The following is a 16,024-nucleotide window of genomic DNA, read 5'->3' as shown; positions in this document are numbered from 1 at the left end:
AATGGCTCACAACCAAGAAAATGCTTGTCACGAGAGGGTGACCACATAGAACCATAAGAGGTCAGGGAGGAAAGCACTGACCAGATGTTCCCAGGAAACCTACGGTTTCAAGAAGTATCACGTATCCAATTTCCTTCAAGTGCTAAGAGAGCCAAAAACCAGAGGTGCTGTAGATACTGAGCAGAGTGCTGCGGGTTCTGCTGCCATCCCTTGTGGACCCTATGGGTATCTTACACTGCAATTTGACACTGCCAGCTGACTCAGGCTTGTGGGGCTTGGGCTAGAGGGCTGTTTAAAATTGCAGTGTAGACATTTGAGTTTGGGCTTCCGCCCGAGCTCTGGAATCTTCCCACTTCATGGGGTCTTAGAGCCCAGGCTCCAACCTCAGCCTGAACATCTACGCCACAATTAAACAGCTCCTTAGTCTGAGCCCCATGAGCTCAAGTCAGTTCGCACGGGTCAGCTGTGGGTGTTTAACTGAAGTGTAGACATACCCTAAGATACTATTCCTAAAGCACAGAGCAGATACTTGTTACACCAGGTACCAAAACTGCAAGTAGGTATCCCTTGTTGTAATTAAATTCCCTGCTAGATTCTATGACAATGTGCCAATGGGACAGAATTAAGGTTTGATATGCCAAGATCTACAGAAGAGTGTTTGTACATCCTCAGAGTGTACAGACCCAGTGGATTTCGCAGTGGGACTGAAGTGAGACACTTTAGCAAGGTGATCCCTGCTATTCTGAGAATCTCATGAAGAACCAAACTGTCTGTAGTTTGATGCCAAGGCATCCTGGGAGATTGTTAGATGCCGACTTATAACCTTCAATATTCTGCCATCGCAGCCTATTGCTACTTTAGATAATCTCATCGGTGTTCATTCTGGGAATACCAGTGTACCTGTCAGCATTATGAAGGTTAAAGGAGTCAGCAAAGTAGCTTGTTTCTAACTTGAGGACGCAAGCGGCTCACTGCTAACCCTCATACTGTATATATTTTATTATAACTCAAAGTGGACCCAGGTCCACACCTCCATATTTGGCTGAAGCTAGACCTAGTTCTCCTATTCCCATCATACTAGTAAAGGAGAAGAGACTGGGAGGCAGAGCTCCATTTGGAGGGAGACATTGGACAGAAAGCAGCCTTAAAAAAAAAAAAAAAAAAAGAGCAGGAAAGAATCTAATCTCTCAGATTTCTATGGCACCTATCACTATGGTATCAAAGTGTGAAATGAAGATGATGGAAATAAAAGAACTGTTCCGACCCATGACTTGAACTGCACAGCTAGAGAGGCCATGTGAGTAGTAAAAAGGGAACCAATGAAATTCTTCATGGCCCGGGATGAGCTAGAGCAATCTGGAGGGGAACGATTGTCTAGTTCCAAGAGTTCTCTCTCATATATTTTGTCTGAGGAGAAAGGCCTCCCATGCAGGGAACTCACAGAGCATAACAACTGAAATGGAAAGAGGAGACAGGAGAAAAACAGGGCAGGATCATATTGCTGCCACTCAAAAAAAGAAAGTGAAGCTCTAGCCATTACTTTGTAAACCTCCAGCCCAGTGGATGCTGGAGACACTAGAGAAGCAATTTCAGAACTACCACAGCAAATCCGATTAGATTTGAAGGTGTCAAGAGACAGGCTTGTTCACCAAGGCATTTAGAGAGCTTGCCTGGGGAAGGAACAGCAGCTACACCAAAGAAGGCAAGGTTCACAAAAGGAGCTGTAGCTACCTCCCAAAGGCAAAGGCTCAAAAGGCCAAGCCCTTAAAAACAGAAGTACTTAAGAGCTCAGATTCTCCTCACCCATGGCCTCCCAAGTGGCCCTTCCAGGAGAAGTGAGCATCACACTTTCTGCTAGCATGAGTAGGTAAGAACAGAGACAGATATTCTTGCAGTTGGCAAACCCTGAAAGGACCATATGAGGACTAAGTGAGCCTGAGAGGTGGCAGAATTCCAACCTCACACACTTGCAGCCTCCTGAAAAGCCCCAACCAGGGAAGATGGGTTGAGACACAGAGTACAGTAGTCGTTTAGGATCCAGACAGTTCAACCTCGTGTCTACAGCTCCACCCAGGGATGGGAGAATTAGGCTGCTGCATTGCAGTCATCATTTCAAGGATGAATAACTGAGTCAAGAGAAACAGCTCCCAGTCCCTGGCTAAAGGAGGGGTGCTCTGGGACAGAGCCAGAATCTAAGCACCAAGAGAAACTACAGAGGAAATAAAGGAATCAGACCCCCTCCACACACACAGCCTCATAGCCAGCTGTAAAGCCGAGTTCTTTCCTCTGACTTTCATCTTTTCTCTTGTCTTCTTTATTTCTGGACTGGAGACTGGGGGGAAAAATAACAGTTAATTAGAAGACAGGCACAGGACTGCACTCCATAGTTCCAAAACAAAGGAGAAAAGACAGAGGTGGAAAAGGAGTGGGTGGGCTGGCGCCTTGCCTGAAAGTTCTTCCGCTTCTTTTTGTCAGGGTAGGCAGAGAGATAACGTCTAGTGAACCAATTCTATCACAGGAGAGGAAAGAGGAGAGATACAACAACTTAGATATTTTTTGTAATTGTTTGAAAGATTAAAAAAGTATTAGGACAAATTCATCCCTCACGTTTCACCACCACAAACTAGTGGAACCCAGGCTTGGGGCAGTTGATAGCAGAAAGTCAGGTAAGAACATAAGAATGGCCATACTGGAGTCAGACCAAAGGTCCATCTAGCCCAGTATCCCTTTTTCCGAAACTGGCCAATGTGAGATGCCCCAGAGGGAATGAACAGAACAGGTAATCATCAAGTGATCCATCCCGTCACCCATTCCTAGCTTCTGGCAAACAGAGGCTAAGGACACCATCCCTGCCCATGTTGGCTAATAGCCATTGATGGACCTATCCTCATGAATTCATCTAGTTCTTTTTTGAACCCTGTTATAGTCTTGGCCTCTTCTGGCAAGGAGTTCCACAGGTTGTCTTTCCGTTGCGTGAAAAAATACATCCTTTTGTTTGTTTTAAACCTGTTGCCCATTAATTTCATTTGGTGACCCCTAGGGTCTTGTGTTATGAGAAGGAGTAAATAACACTTCCTTATTTACTTTTTCCACACCAGTCATAATTTTATAGACTTCTTTTATATCCCTCCCAGTTATCTCTTTTCCAAGCTGAAAAGTCCCAGTCTTATTAATCGCTCCTCATATGAAAGCCGTTCCCCTAATAATTTTTGTTGCAATAAATATAGTTACAATAAATATATATATTTTAACCACAGCTAGGAGACATTCAGTCTCTACAATTTGCTTGCAGGCATGCTGTGGTCAGGAATGTATATTAGTCAGGGGTATGTTCTGTTCTTTTTTCGAGTAACAGTAAGATACATTTGGCAGCACGTCTCTCATTCCCATCTCACCCTTGCACCATCCTGCCCTATCCCAACAACATAGCTTTTGGTCCTTACATATTGCTGCTTCAGGTGCAGTGAGAGCTATATCTTAATCTAGGCTTGATCTTTGGATTTGGTCTTTCACCTATCCAGGGCCAGTGCAAGGATATTTTGCGCCCTAGGCGAAACTTCCACCTTGCGCCCCCCTCGCCTCCCCCCGGAGCATCGCTTATTATAAACTTCCAAAAATGAATACTGCATAATGTGGCATTGTTCATTAGAATTAATACAAGGCGGTCAGAAGAGATGATCACAATGATCTCTTCTGGCCCGGGGAAACCTATGAGCAAGGAGGAGGCTGAGAATACCCCCAGCTAACAAGGTCTCTAAACGTTCCCAGGCTCTGAGTACTTCGCCCTCCGGGGGGGGACTCTGGGGCAAGGAGGGCAGAGCCGGTCTCTCCCAGGGAGCAGGTGAGAATCTCCCTGGGGATCAGGGCCGGCTCTGTGCATTGGCACATGCCACCGGGGTGTGTGTGTGTGTGTGTGTGTGTCAGTATTTGGAAGCGGCACCTGCGCCAGCCCTTTCCCCTCCGTCACGCTGTGGGGTTTAGTTTCACTTTCCCTCGTCCCAGGAAGTGGCTGTGCCCGGCCCCAGGCATGGCGCGTTGGAGGGCAAAGCTCACCTGAGCTCAGGACCGTGTCCTGCCTCCCCCAACGGCTCCGTCCCTTGGCCGAGCTGGTCGCCGCGCCTGGCCGCTGTCTCCTCCTTGCTCCGCCGCAGGCTCCCACTGACCGCCCTGCGCAGCGCCCCTCACTGCAGGGGTGGGTTTGTTATGGAGGCCTCGCTCCCTGCTCTGCCCCGCTCAGCTGACTCCCGTGACGCCGGACACCACTTTTTTGCGCCCCCAAATCTTGGCGCCTTAAGCAGCCGCCTAGTTCGCCTAGTGGTTATACTGGCCCTGCACCTATCTTTAACTCCTATTGATTCAGTCCTTTGACTGTGTGTAGGAGAAGAGGTAGCTTCCTGAGTCCATTCACAGTTGTTAATTTTGTTTCCACAGGGAGGTTTTACAAATAAGAATTTGATCTGAGAAAGGCATGTGTGTTAAAGATACAAGGAGCATGAAAATCTGTGCTGATGAGTTCTAAGCAGAGTGCCAATATACAGCTGATGAGAATAGACACAGTTTGCAATGTTATACTTGCCTCTTCTTCACTGCTGTTATCTTCCTTTTCTTTTTCATCTTCTTCCTCTTCTTCAGCTTCACTGCTGGAGCTCTCCTCTTTCAACTCAGTCTTCCAGTTACTGGGAACAGTTCTGCTTTTACGGAATTCAAGGGCTTGGTCAAAGGCTGCAAGAAGACCAGCATTTATTAGCATTAGAAGAAGGATCAATTTGCTCAAAAACAAAAAACAAAACAAAACAAAACAAAAAGCTTAGGGGAAGGCAAGGGAAGGGTGAGAATCCATCCCCAAATCATAGGACTTTAGCAGTGTTGTTCCATAGCCACTCCTTATCTGCATCCTTATGCAGAGGTGCTCAGCTATGCATACCCATTAGTCTCTGCATCAGGAACTCCAAGCTATTTGCAGTTATTATTTATGCTGAAGTGATGCCTAAAGGCACCAACCCACTGTGCTAGGCCATGTACAAACACATAATTAAGAGGCATCCCTGTCCTAAAGAATTTAGGGTTCAAATTAATGACAAGACACAACTGGTGAATAAATAGAAGGATAGGAATGGGGAATAAAGAGGATTGAGGTAACAATAATATAAGCATTTATTTTGCAAAGATTAGTTGAGTACACCAGGTAGCTTGCCAAAGAGCCCACCACTCCAGCATGCAGAAGGTATGGAGGCAACCCTTTCAAGGCTATCATGTGTGCACTATGATGCAAACAACTTTATGAAGGCCCAACACAGGGGACTGGATTTCAGACAAAATCCATGAAGTTGGTTTCCACTACATTACTACTCCTTTTGTTTGTTGTTCCAGCATTTCTAATCAATGCATTATAGTTTTAATGCTTTTAAAGATTGTGCTTGATGACTTATTGAAATTTTTCATTTTTAAACGTCTGTAGACAACATCACAGGGAAGCCATATTTCTGTAATTTTACAGAATGCAAAAACATGCTTTCTTATATATTTGGTGGGATATATACCACTAGCTAATTGTAATTAAACAAGAAAAAAATTGCTCTTTTTGTATTTAAAGGTAATTCTTACCTTGTTTTAACAAAGCATCAGGCTTTGGTGAAGTTTCACTAATTTCTCGAACATCTTTTCTTGGTACAGAAGCACTAGAGAATTTAAAAGAGTGTTGACAAGGCAACAATTATTTGAAGTATACTTTTTAAAAATCACATATTTTTAAAAGCCAGCATTTCTCAAACTGGGGATCCTGACCCAAAGGCGGTCGCAAGGCTATTGTAGCGGGGTCATGAGATCAAGAGTTACCATATGTCAGATTTTCCTGGACATGACCTCTTTTTTGGTCCTCCGATCTCTGTCCAGGCGGATTTTTGAAATACAAACAAACGTCAGTGATTTTTCCTGACTCATCTTTTTTCCTTGCCTTCAGAGCTGGGTGGTCGGACAGCAGCGGCTGCTGCCCGAGCACCTACCTCTGAAGACAGTGCCATCACTCTGCAGCAGCGCAGAAGTAAGGGTGGAATGGTATTGCCACCCTTACTTCTGCGCTGCTGCTGGTGGCACTGTCTTCAGAGGTGGGCAGCTGGAGAGCTGCAGCTACTAGCTGGCTGCTCAGCTCTGAAGGCACAGATGCTGCCAGCAGCAGCACAGAAGTAAGGGTGGCATGGTACGGTTACTTAGCTCTGTAGGGATGTGCACTGATGCCACGAAAGCTATGTCCGGTAACAAAGTGGTGGGTGGGGGACAGGGGTGGGCGGGCGGGTCATCACAGCTTGAAATATTTTCAAAGGAGAGGGGGGGCAGAAAAAAAAAAGTTTGATAGTCCCTGTTATAAAGGGATAATATCAAACAATACATAGAGCAATTAAATGTGTAGAAAGAGCATATGAAATGTATCTGGACAATGGCATCAATAAATCACCAGTTATCATGCAAGTTTATTTCAATATGACAATACCTTCTTCAGCAAGTTAAATATTGCTGACATTTAATTAAAATATACCCTTTTCCACTATTACAGTTTTGTACAGTATTAAAAAAATGGAGCTGAAAAAATCCAACTGCCTTAAAAATTTGGGTGGACTATGAGTAGGGCTCCATGTCTGTCATGGAGGTTGCAGAAGTCATGGATTCCGTGACTACAGGAATCTGTGACCTCCGTGATTTCTGCAGCAGCCAGTGTGGCTGACCCCAGGGCTGCCCAAGCAGATGGCTCTGGGGTCAGCTGCTCAGGTGGCCCCAGGGACAGCCACATCATCCACTGCTGGAGCGGCTCTGCAGCCAGGCGCTCAGGTGGCCCCGCAGCCAGCCGCACCAGACACTGCACGGGCAGCTGGTTCTAGGGACCGCCCGAGCAGTGGTCCCTGTGGCAGCCAGAGCAGCAGCTGCTCTGGCAGTGGTCCCCAGCAGCTGGTGCCGCTGTCCACCCCTCCATCCCCCCAAGGTTTGGTCAGAGGTATTTATAGTATAAGTCATGGAGGTCATGGGCCATAAATTTTTGTTTACTGCCCGTGACCTGTCCAAGACTTTTACTAAAAATACCCATGACTAAATCGTAGCCTTAATCATGAGCATCCATTCATTAGCACATTCAGGAAAGCATTCTCTTAATAGCTGGTGTCACAATAATCAATAGTAATATTTTGGGAGATTTCAGAAAAGGCATAATGTTAATTTAAAAAGTCACCAAAAACTTCACACCATTATTGATATAATTAACAAAAAATATTATCAGTGTGAAAAAGATTTCAGAATTATACAAACAGAAAATATTAGTAATAGGTATTGTAGTCATATCCAGAGATCCCAATCTGAACTGGGGTTCCTTGGGGCTAGGTGGATTCCTCTACTGACCTGCACAGGTCTGTGAATTACTTACTGTCAAGCAATTTGCTGAAATCATATTCTAGACCAGTGGTGCGCAAACTGTGGGGCATGGAGGAATGTTCAGGGGGAAAGGGGGCAACCAGCGATGCCAGGTGGCTCGTGCCAGGGCCCCCCAGATGGTGCGGGGAGGGAGCGCCACTTCCACCCACTGACACCTCAGCGGGCCACCCAGCCCAGAAGCAGTGCTGGCCCATTGTAGGCCTTAAGTAGATATATTTTCTGAAGTTGAAGCCTTGCCAGCTGGGGCTAAAGCTGATGCCCCGCTATGCAGACTGAGGTGAAGAGGTCACATAAAATCATGAAATCTGTGACCTCCATAACTGACTGGAGCCTTAAAATAATAAAAAGCATATAGGGGCCCCCCTTGAGCTGTTCGGGACCCTAAGTAATTGCTTACTCTGCGTATGCCTAACACCGGCACTAGCCTTGGCCATGCAGTAATGAACGTGGGGCTTCAGACAGATTCCGTAAATGGTAAAGGAAGGTGTGACTGGAAAAGTTTGTGCACCACTGTTCTAAAGTTAAGAAGGAAACTAAAACTAAACTATAATGAAACTGTTCTATATTTCAACATCCTTTCTGCAAAATGCAAAGGAGTTCTGCCACACTTAATCAAGTGGCATAAATTAGCTCAGAGGGGACCCACCGTTTTTGAATAAAAAATGGAATCTGTCATAAAAGAAAAAAATTATTCCATTGCTGTTGCCAAAGCCCCACCTTTCCTCACAAGCATTTAAGAGCACATATTTCCTTCATGAGCCAGCACTCATTTTCTATTTTTTATTTATACTCTTCTCTTCTGCTAATCAATATTAGAGAACTTTCTTAATCAGATGAAATGGTAATTCTGCTTTAGACTCCTATGATACTGGTAAACAAATCTTATTGACTTAATGAAGAAACAGGCTACTGAGAAATTCTCTTCTTTCACTTCCTTTACAATATCTGTAGACCTACAAAATCTTCTCTGAGGCATGGCTATCTCTTCTAAACAAAACAGAAAGAATCTCAAGTTGTCCCACAAACTCCCACAGGAGTGCAGTCATTGCCTGCTATACCAAATATATAGTTTGGGATGATAATTATAAGGGTGGATTTATATTTCCTGTAGGTAATAAGTATAGAACTGTCATCAACATGGTTCATTTTCATATCTTTCTAAACCTTGAGTAAAGCTGCTGCAATAATTGATCGGCTAAAAGCAGTTTCTTTGCTACACCCCTAACTTCCTCACACACTTTAAACGATGCACATATTTAATTGGTAGCTTCTATGTTTCTACTCACAATTTACCATCCTTGAAAGAACGAACTAGAACATTGTCCTTTTTCACTGCAATATCATCACTACAATCTGGACAAACCACCTACAAAAAGATAAGAAAGAGGTAAACATTAAAAAAATATATATTGTTTTTATAACACTTTTAGAAAGTATTTAGAGCCTAACCAAGCAAGGTGCTTACCACCCTTAATTCCAATTAACTTCAGTGGGAGTTGAGGGTGCTGAGCAACTCTCAGGATTTCACCTTTAGGGGCCAATCTTGCAAATGTTCAGGAGAGGAAATCTGCTCCTCTATACAAGTGTTAGGGGCCTTTAGTGAGGAATAAACAGTTACTCACCTTCAGGTAACTGTTGTTCTTCACGATGTGTTGTTCACATCCATTCCAATCAGGTGCGCGTGCGCTGCATGCACAGTCGTCGGAAACTTTTCCCTTAGCAGCTCCTGTTGGTTCGGCTAGGGAGCCCCCTGGAGTGGTGCTTTCATGGCACTCAATATATGACCCTGCCAACCCAACCCCCCTTCAGTTCCTTCTTACCGGCTACTCTGACAGAGGGGAAGGAGGGTGGGTATTGGAATGGATGTGAACAACACATCTCGAAGAACAACAGTTACAAGAAGGTGAGTAACCATTTTTTCTTCTTTGAGTGCTTGTTCACATCGATTCCAGTCAGGTGATTCCCAAGCTCTCCCTTGGAGGTGGGGTTGGAGTTAAGGAACCACTGATTGGAGAACTGCCCTGCCAAAAGCTGCATCCTCTCTGGCATGCTGTGTGATGGCATAGTGGGTAGTAAATATGTGCACGGATGATCAGGTCACCGCTCTGGAGATCTCCTGGATGGGCACCTGGGCCAGGAAAGCAGTGGATGAGGCTTCAGCCCTCGTCGAGTGCGCTATAATAGGCGAAGCTGGAACCTTGGCGAGGGCATGGCAAGTACGATGCAGTCCATGGTCCATGATGAAATGCGCTGTGAGAAGACCAGAAGTCCTTTCATCCAGTCTGCCGCCGCTATGAACAGTTGGTTCGATTTCCTGAAAGGTTTCATGCACTCAATGTAGAACGCTAGCACTCTCTGGACGTCTAGCAAATGAAGACTCTGCTCCTACGCATTCACATGTGGCTTGGGATAGAAGACTGGTAGAAAAATGTCTTGTCCAATGTGGAATTGAGATACCACCTTGGACAGGAAGGCTGGGTGAGGCCTGAGCTGTACCTTGTCCTTATGGAAGACCGGGGGGGGAGGGAGGAAGGGGGGTTCGGAGGTTAGTGCTTTTAACTCAGACACCCTTCTGGCTGAAGTGATAGCAACTAGGAACGCTACCTTCCATGAGAGATACAGAAGGGAGCATGTAGCCAGTGGTTCAAACGGGACTCCCATTAGTCTGGAGAGGACCAGATTGAGATCCCAAGCGGGTACAGGTGGTTGAAAATGTGGGTATAGCCTTTCCAAACCCTTTAGGAAACGGCCTATCATGGAGTTGGTGAATACAAAGCACCCTGACTCTCCAGGGTGAAACGCTGAGATGGCTGCAAGGTATACCCTGATAGATGATCCTGCCAACCCTTGCTGTTTCAGATGTAGTAGGTATTCCAGGATGAGTGGTATAAATGTATGAAGTGGAGGTGTGCGACACTGCTCACACCAGCACAAGAACCTTTTACACTTAGCTAGATAAGTGGGCCTGGTGGCATGTTTCCTGCTAGCAAGCAATATCTCCTTCACCGAATCCAAGCATTGGAGCTCTGTTAGGTTTACCCGTGAAGCTTCCAAGCTATGAGATGAAGGGATTGGAGGTCTGGGTGAAGGCGGTGAACATGGTCCTGTGTGATCACATCTGGGTAAAGTGGTACTGCTATCGGGGTGTCCACCGACATTTCCAGAAGCATGGAGTACCAATGTTGTCGTGGCCACGCTGGGGCCAGCATGATCACATCTGCTCTGTTTCTGCGGATCTTGAGCAGCACCTTGTGGATGAGTGGGACCAGCAGGAAGGCATATGTGAGGTTGTTCCCCCAAGGTAGCAGGAACGTGTCTGAGATGGAGCCCGGACTGTGTTTCTGGAAGGAGCACAACATTGGACACTTCCTGTTGCTCCTGGTGGTGAATAGGTCTACCTGGGGAAAGCCCCAACTTTGGAAGATGGAATGTAAGACATCCAGATGGACTGACCACTCGTGGTTGAGAAACAACCTACTGAGATGGTCTATAATCTCGTTTTCCAGGCCTGGGCGATAGGACACCTCCAGGTGAATAGAGTGGGCTATACAGAAATCCCAAAGCTGAAGAGCTTCTTGACAGAGAGGGGAGGAACGGGCTCCGCCCTGTTTGTTTATGTAAAACATGGCGGTGGTATTGTCGGTCAACACCACCATGCACTGACCTTGAAATCTGTCCTTGAAGGTCTGGCAGGCTAGTCTCACCGCTCTGAGATCCTTTATATTGACGTGGAGCGGGATCTCGGACTGCGACCACCTGCCCTGCATCTGTAGATCTCGGTGGGCCCCCCAACCCAGATCTGATGCATCCGTTATCAAGGTCACGGATGGCTGAGGAGCGCTGAATGGGTCTCCCTAGCATATCATGTGAGGGTCCAGCCACCAGCATAGGGTGTCTAGGACTCGTCCCAGCACTGTTACTACCGAGTCCAAACTGTGTTGGCCTGGGTGATAAATTGAGGCGAACCAAGCTGGAGTGGCCTGAGTCTCAGTCTGGCATGTCTGACCACAAAGATGCATGCTGCCATGTGTTCAAGGAGACTCAGGCATACCCTTGCAGTCGTGGTGGGGTTATTGCTGGAGAGTCTGAATGATTTCTGTTAGTGCTTGGAATCTGGACCCCGTCAGTATCGCTCTCACCTGAACCAAGTCTAGTACCGTCCCAATGACTTCTATTCTTTGGGTCGGTGACAACGTCGATGTGTCCACGTTGAGGAGGAGACCCAGTCTCTGGAAGGTATTTGTGACTAACCGGACTTGGGTTCCACCTGCTCCCTCGAACACCCCCATAGCAGCCAGTCGTCGAGGTAGGGATATACTTGTACCTGCCTCTTGCGGAGAAAGGTCGCGACTACCGACATGCACCTGGTGAACACCTGGGGGGCCATCGATAAACCGAATGGGAGTACCGTGAACTGGTAGTGTTTGTGACTGACCACAAACCTCAGGAAATGTCTGTGGGCTAGACGAATGGCTATGTGGAAGTATGCATCTTTCATGTCGAGAGCAGCATACCAGTCCCCCCGATCCAGGGAGGGAATGATTGAGCTCAGGGAGACCATGTGGAACTTCAACTTTACCATATACTGGTTGAGTCCTCACAGGTCTAAGATGGGCCTGAGACCCCCGCTTTGCTTTGGGGATTAGGAAGTAATGGGAGTAGAACCCCTTGCCCTTTAGCTCCAGAGTAACTTCTTCCACTTCCCCTAAGGCGAGGAGCAATGCACCTCCTGGACAAGGAGTTGATCATGAGAAGGGTCCCTGAAGAGAGACGGGGAAGGGGGGTGGGAGGGATGGGAGGAGCAGAATTGGAGAAAATATCCCTCCGTGAAGGACCCAACGGTCCGATGTTATAAGGGACCACGCAGGGTAGAAGTGGGATAGAAGGTTCAGAAAGCAGGGGGAAGGATCCGGTATGGAGTCTGGCACGCTGTCCTCAGGCACCCCATTAAAATCCTTGTTTGGATCCTGACTACGGCTTAGTTGGACCCTGGTCCTGGCATGACGACTGGTTAAGAGGCCTATACCTATTGTTCCTACCTCTACGGCGGTAAGGGTCCTGCCTTGGGTGGGGTTGATATTGCCTCTGCTGTTGCTGGGGTTGAGACTTGAAAGGTTTTCTCTGATTAGCAGGCATATGCATCCCCGGAGATTTAATTGTTGCCCTTGAATCTTTGAGGCTATGGAGCCTCGGGTCTGTCTGGTCTGAAAACAGCCCTGCACCCTCAAAGGGAAGGTCCTGCAGGGTCTGTTGGACCTCTGGGGGAAGACCTGAAGCCTGGAGCCAGGAGGTTCTCCTCCTGACCATCCCCGAGGAGATGGTTCATGCCTCTGACTCAGCCACATCAAGGGAGGCTGAAGGGATGTCCTGGCCACTGCCTTCCCCTCCTCGACCAGAGCTGAGAACTCCACTCTTGACTCTGCAGGGAGCATTTCTTTGTACTTGGACGTAGTGTCCCAAGAGTTAAAGAAGGTGCCACTCCAGGGGGCTCCTTAGCAGACCTGATGGGAGCTGCTAAGGGAAAAGTTTCCAATGACCGTGCACATGGCGCGCGCACACCTGATTGGAATCGACATGAACAAGCACTCGAAGAAGAATCTTTATTACGCAGACTGAATTTTTTAAAAATAAACTATAAAAAATGTGCCAAGCAAAGGCACTGGCACCCACAACCAACGTTTAAAAATAAACTCAGCAACAGTATAAATATAATAGAAATTAATCAACACCCTGAGTCCTACAACACCACAACCAGCCTTACCCAACTTTCATATGCAAGGGGGGGGGGGGGGGGGCTTGCTGAATGCCATGATTGCCAAATGCCATGAAGGCTTTTGACTCTGGATGTTATGAACCTGAGGAGAAAGGGATTCCAAACATCTGTGGACCTAAAGAGAGTGCCCTGCCAGCCACCCTCACCTCTTATAGTAATGGAGCTTCAGTGCAGGCAACTCCACTGACTGCACTTGTCCCAGGGCCTCACTGGGATAGAAACAATTTCTTAGATAGGTAGTTCTTATGCAACGTAGGACATTATAGACCAAATCAACATCTACAATCCATTTGGAAACCAACAGATAGCTGGTGCATTTTGTAGAGCATAGGTTATATGTGCTCACAAAGAGAAATACTGTTTAATAAGCAGGACATCAAATTCTGCACCAGCTGCAGTTTCTGAATAGATTAAGTTGTAGCTCCATGTAGTAGTCTTATTACATTACAGTAGTCTTATCTCAAGGCGACAAAAGCATGGATGACTGTTGCTAGGCCCAAGAAACAGATGCAATTTCCTAATCATCTGCAAATTGAAAAAGGCCATCTTGGCTGTAGCTGTTACCGGATCTTCTAATAGCAGCCAGGAGCTAACCAAAGGCAGTGCACATCCTCAAAGGAGAAGAAACAGCACCCACACACTATTGCCTCAGGTGACTTACTTCAACCTATACCACTTCAGTCTTTTCTGGATCAAATCTCAGCCAACTAGCCATACTCTATGCTCAATCTCCAGACAATAAGTAATGCAAACCAACAGCTCCAGGTGGGTCACTGGAGATGGAGTTATAAAGCTGCAGGGAATCAGCAGACTGAAAACAATGCAACCCATCCCACCTCACTAACTTTTCCAAAGGTCTCATGTACACATTAAACAAGAGGGATGACAAGATGGAGCCCTACAGAACACCCTCTCTAACAACATTCAGGTAGGTTAGATCAAGACTATACAAGAGCAGCCTCTAGTATACGCCGCAACAAAATTAGGTCTTTAAATTAAAGGCAACGTGGTCTAATGCAGGGGTAGTCAGTTATTTTTTGGCAAGGTCCAAATTTCTTGGTCAATGTACGGTCAAGGTCCAGATGTCAGAGACAATAATAAAAAATAACCATGAGAGTAAGCAAATAAAAAGATTTGGGGTCCATTAAAAAGTGCCTGGCAGTCCAGATTTGGCTTGTGGTCTAAATTTGGCCTGCGGTCCAGATTTGGCCTGCGGTCCAGTTATTGACTACCCCTGGTCTAGTGTACTTAAACATAGGACTGTGAGACGGAGTCCTCACTTCTAATCTTGGCTCTCTTACTGACTCACTGTGTAGGTTCAAACAAGTCCATGAACCTCTCCCTACCACAAAGGAATATTTTGAGAATTAAGGTTTGCGCAGTATCTTGACTAAGCATAGCATTTCAGAAGCATCAAAGATATTCCATCTTTTTTGTGGTCCAGAGAATATGTACTATGATACCAAACATACTATGATACCAAACACAGTATAACAGAGTAAAAAAAACTTATGCTGGGATGTGTGTTATTCAGCATTTTAAGTATATGTCTCTATTATTCACACCAATATATAGTCATTATTAACTATAATGTATAATAAAATTAAGCCAAAGTTTCTCTACAACAAAATAATGTTATTTAGAAGATTAAATTTAAGGAGGCAATAAATCCTTGGCTGAACGAACTGAGAAAATAAGTCCTTGGAGGCAGGAATCTTATCTTTTTGGCACTAACTTTACACTATACACAATGTGCTGTGTATATTTATGGAGCTGCATAACCGATTACAAAGTTAACTTGAGGATGGTTCCTGCTAAGGCACTGAAATAAGTTCTCTTTCTCCTCTCGTCTCTACACCACAAACTTCATAGTACTTGGGAAGAATTAGTCCTCACAGCCACAGTGGGGACTAACTTTATTTTTAAACTATATTTTAAAAACACCCTCTGGTTAATTTGAGACAGGGTATGTTTCTGTAATTTGTACAGATTACATATTTTTAAGTTTTAACTGTAAAATTTTGAGAATAAGTAAACCACAGCATAATAGCAACAAAAAGGCAGCAGTGTGTTTATTAATCATTTGTTGAGCACCAACAGTATGCTCTGTACTGGCATATGATTAGGTGGAAAATGATGTATGAAACAGAAGAGTTGAAATTGGAGAAGAATGAGTGGAAGGGTGAGCAGCAGAACAAGTGTTGGATCTTGTTTTTTCAAGAGACAGTAAGAACAAATTGTAAAATTATATTAAAATAGATTCATTGTTTGCATTAACCTTACATTATGAAACACAAATCTTAAAATCTAATTTGCTTTTCACTATGTATACTCTTCATTTGCTTTGGTATTCACTCAGTTTGGACTATGAAACAGACTTCAGTTTTACTTTTGTATTACAACATTTATGTTCTCTATACTACAAAGAGTTGTATAAATACAAAAGGGATCTTACTTCTAGTCATATTAGGTTTGGTTAAAACAGTATGATCTACTTGAAGAGAATGATCTTGTTTGCTCAAGGTGAGTTATAGCTTGAAGCAGTTATACCCACAAACAAGCAGAATACTTCTGACTAAGATTAATTTTTTGAGAAAAAGCTATACACACACACACTTTTTTTCTTTTTTTTTTTTTAAAGAGAGCTTAAGTACGTTGAATAACAACTAGGTTGTTGTCCTATGAAATTTCGTAAGTGTGATGCTCTACTTTCTGATCCTTGGGAAATTTGCACAACAGTACTATGTGGGGAAATGTAAATTCCATACTTGAGGGTAGGATAGAGCTTCTGAACTATGACTACTTACAAACCCTCCCCTCCATATGTATTACTCT

General features: G+C 45.2%; 1 protein-coding gene across 1 annotated transcript in view; it reads right to left on the bottom strand.

Annotated features, from left to right (window-relative positions):
* Window positions 1-16,024, bottom strand: part of ARID4B (AT-rich interaction domain 4B) — a 147,893-nt gene that overhangs the window by 63,650 nt on the left and 68,219 nt on the right. Inside the window, exons 9-11 of the mRNA XM_054021294.1 lie at window positions 8,703-8,782; window positions 5,605-5,678; window positions 4,577-4,722 (exon numbers count right to left, since the gene is read on the bottom strand). Of these exons, the coding sequence (XP_053877269.1) occupies window positions 4,577-4,722; window positions 5,605-5,678; window positions 8,703-8,782 (300 nt within the window). The remainder of the gene's footprint in view (window positions 1-4,576; window positions 4,723-5,604; window positions 5,679-8,702; window positions 8,783-16,024) is intronic.

This window comes from Malaclemys terrapin, chromosome 3 (assembly GCF_027887155.1).
Source record: "Malaclemys terrapin pileata isolate rMalTer1 chromosome 3, rMalTer1.hap1, whole genome shotgun sequence".
Lineage (NCBI taxonomy): Eukaryota > Metazoa > Chordata > Testudines > Emydidae > Malaclemys > Malaclemys terrapin.
Note: the sequence above shows the minus strand (reverse complement) of the source record. Positions and strands in the feature narration are given on the sequence as shown.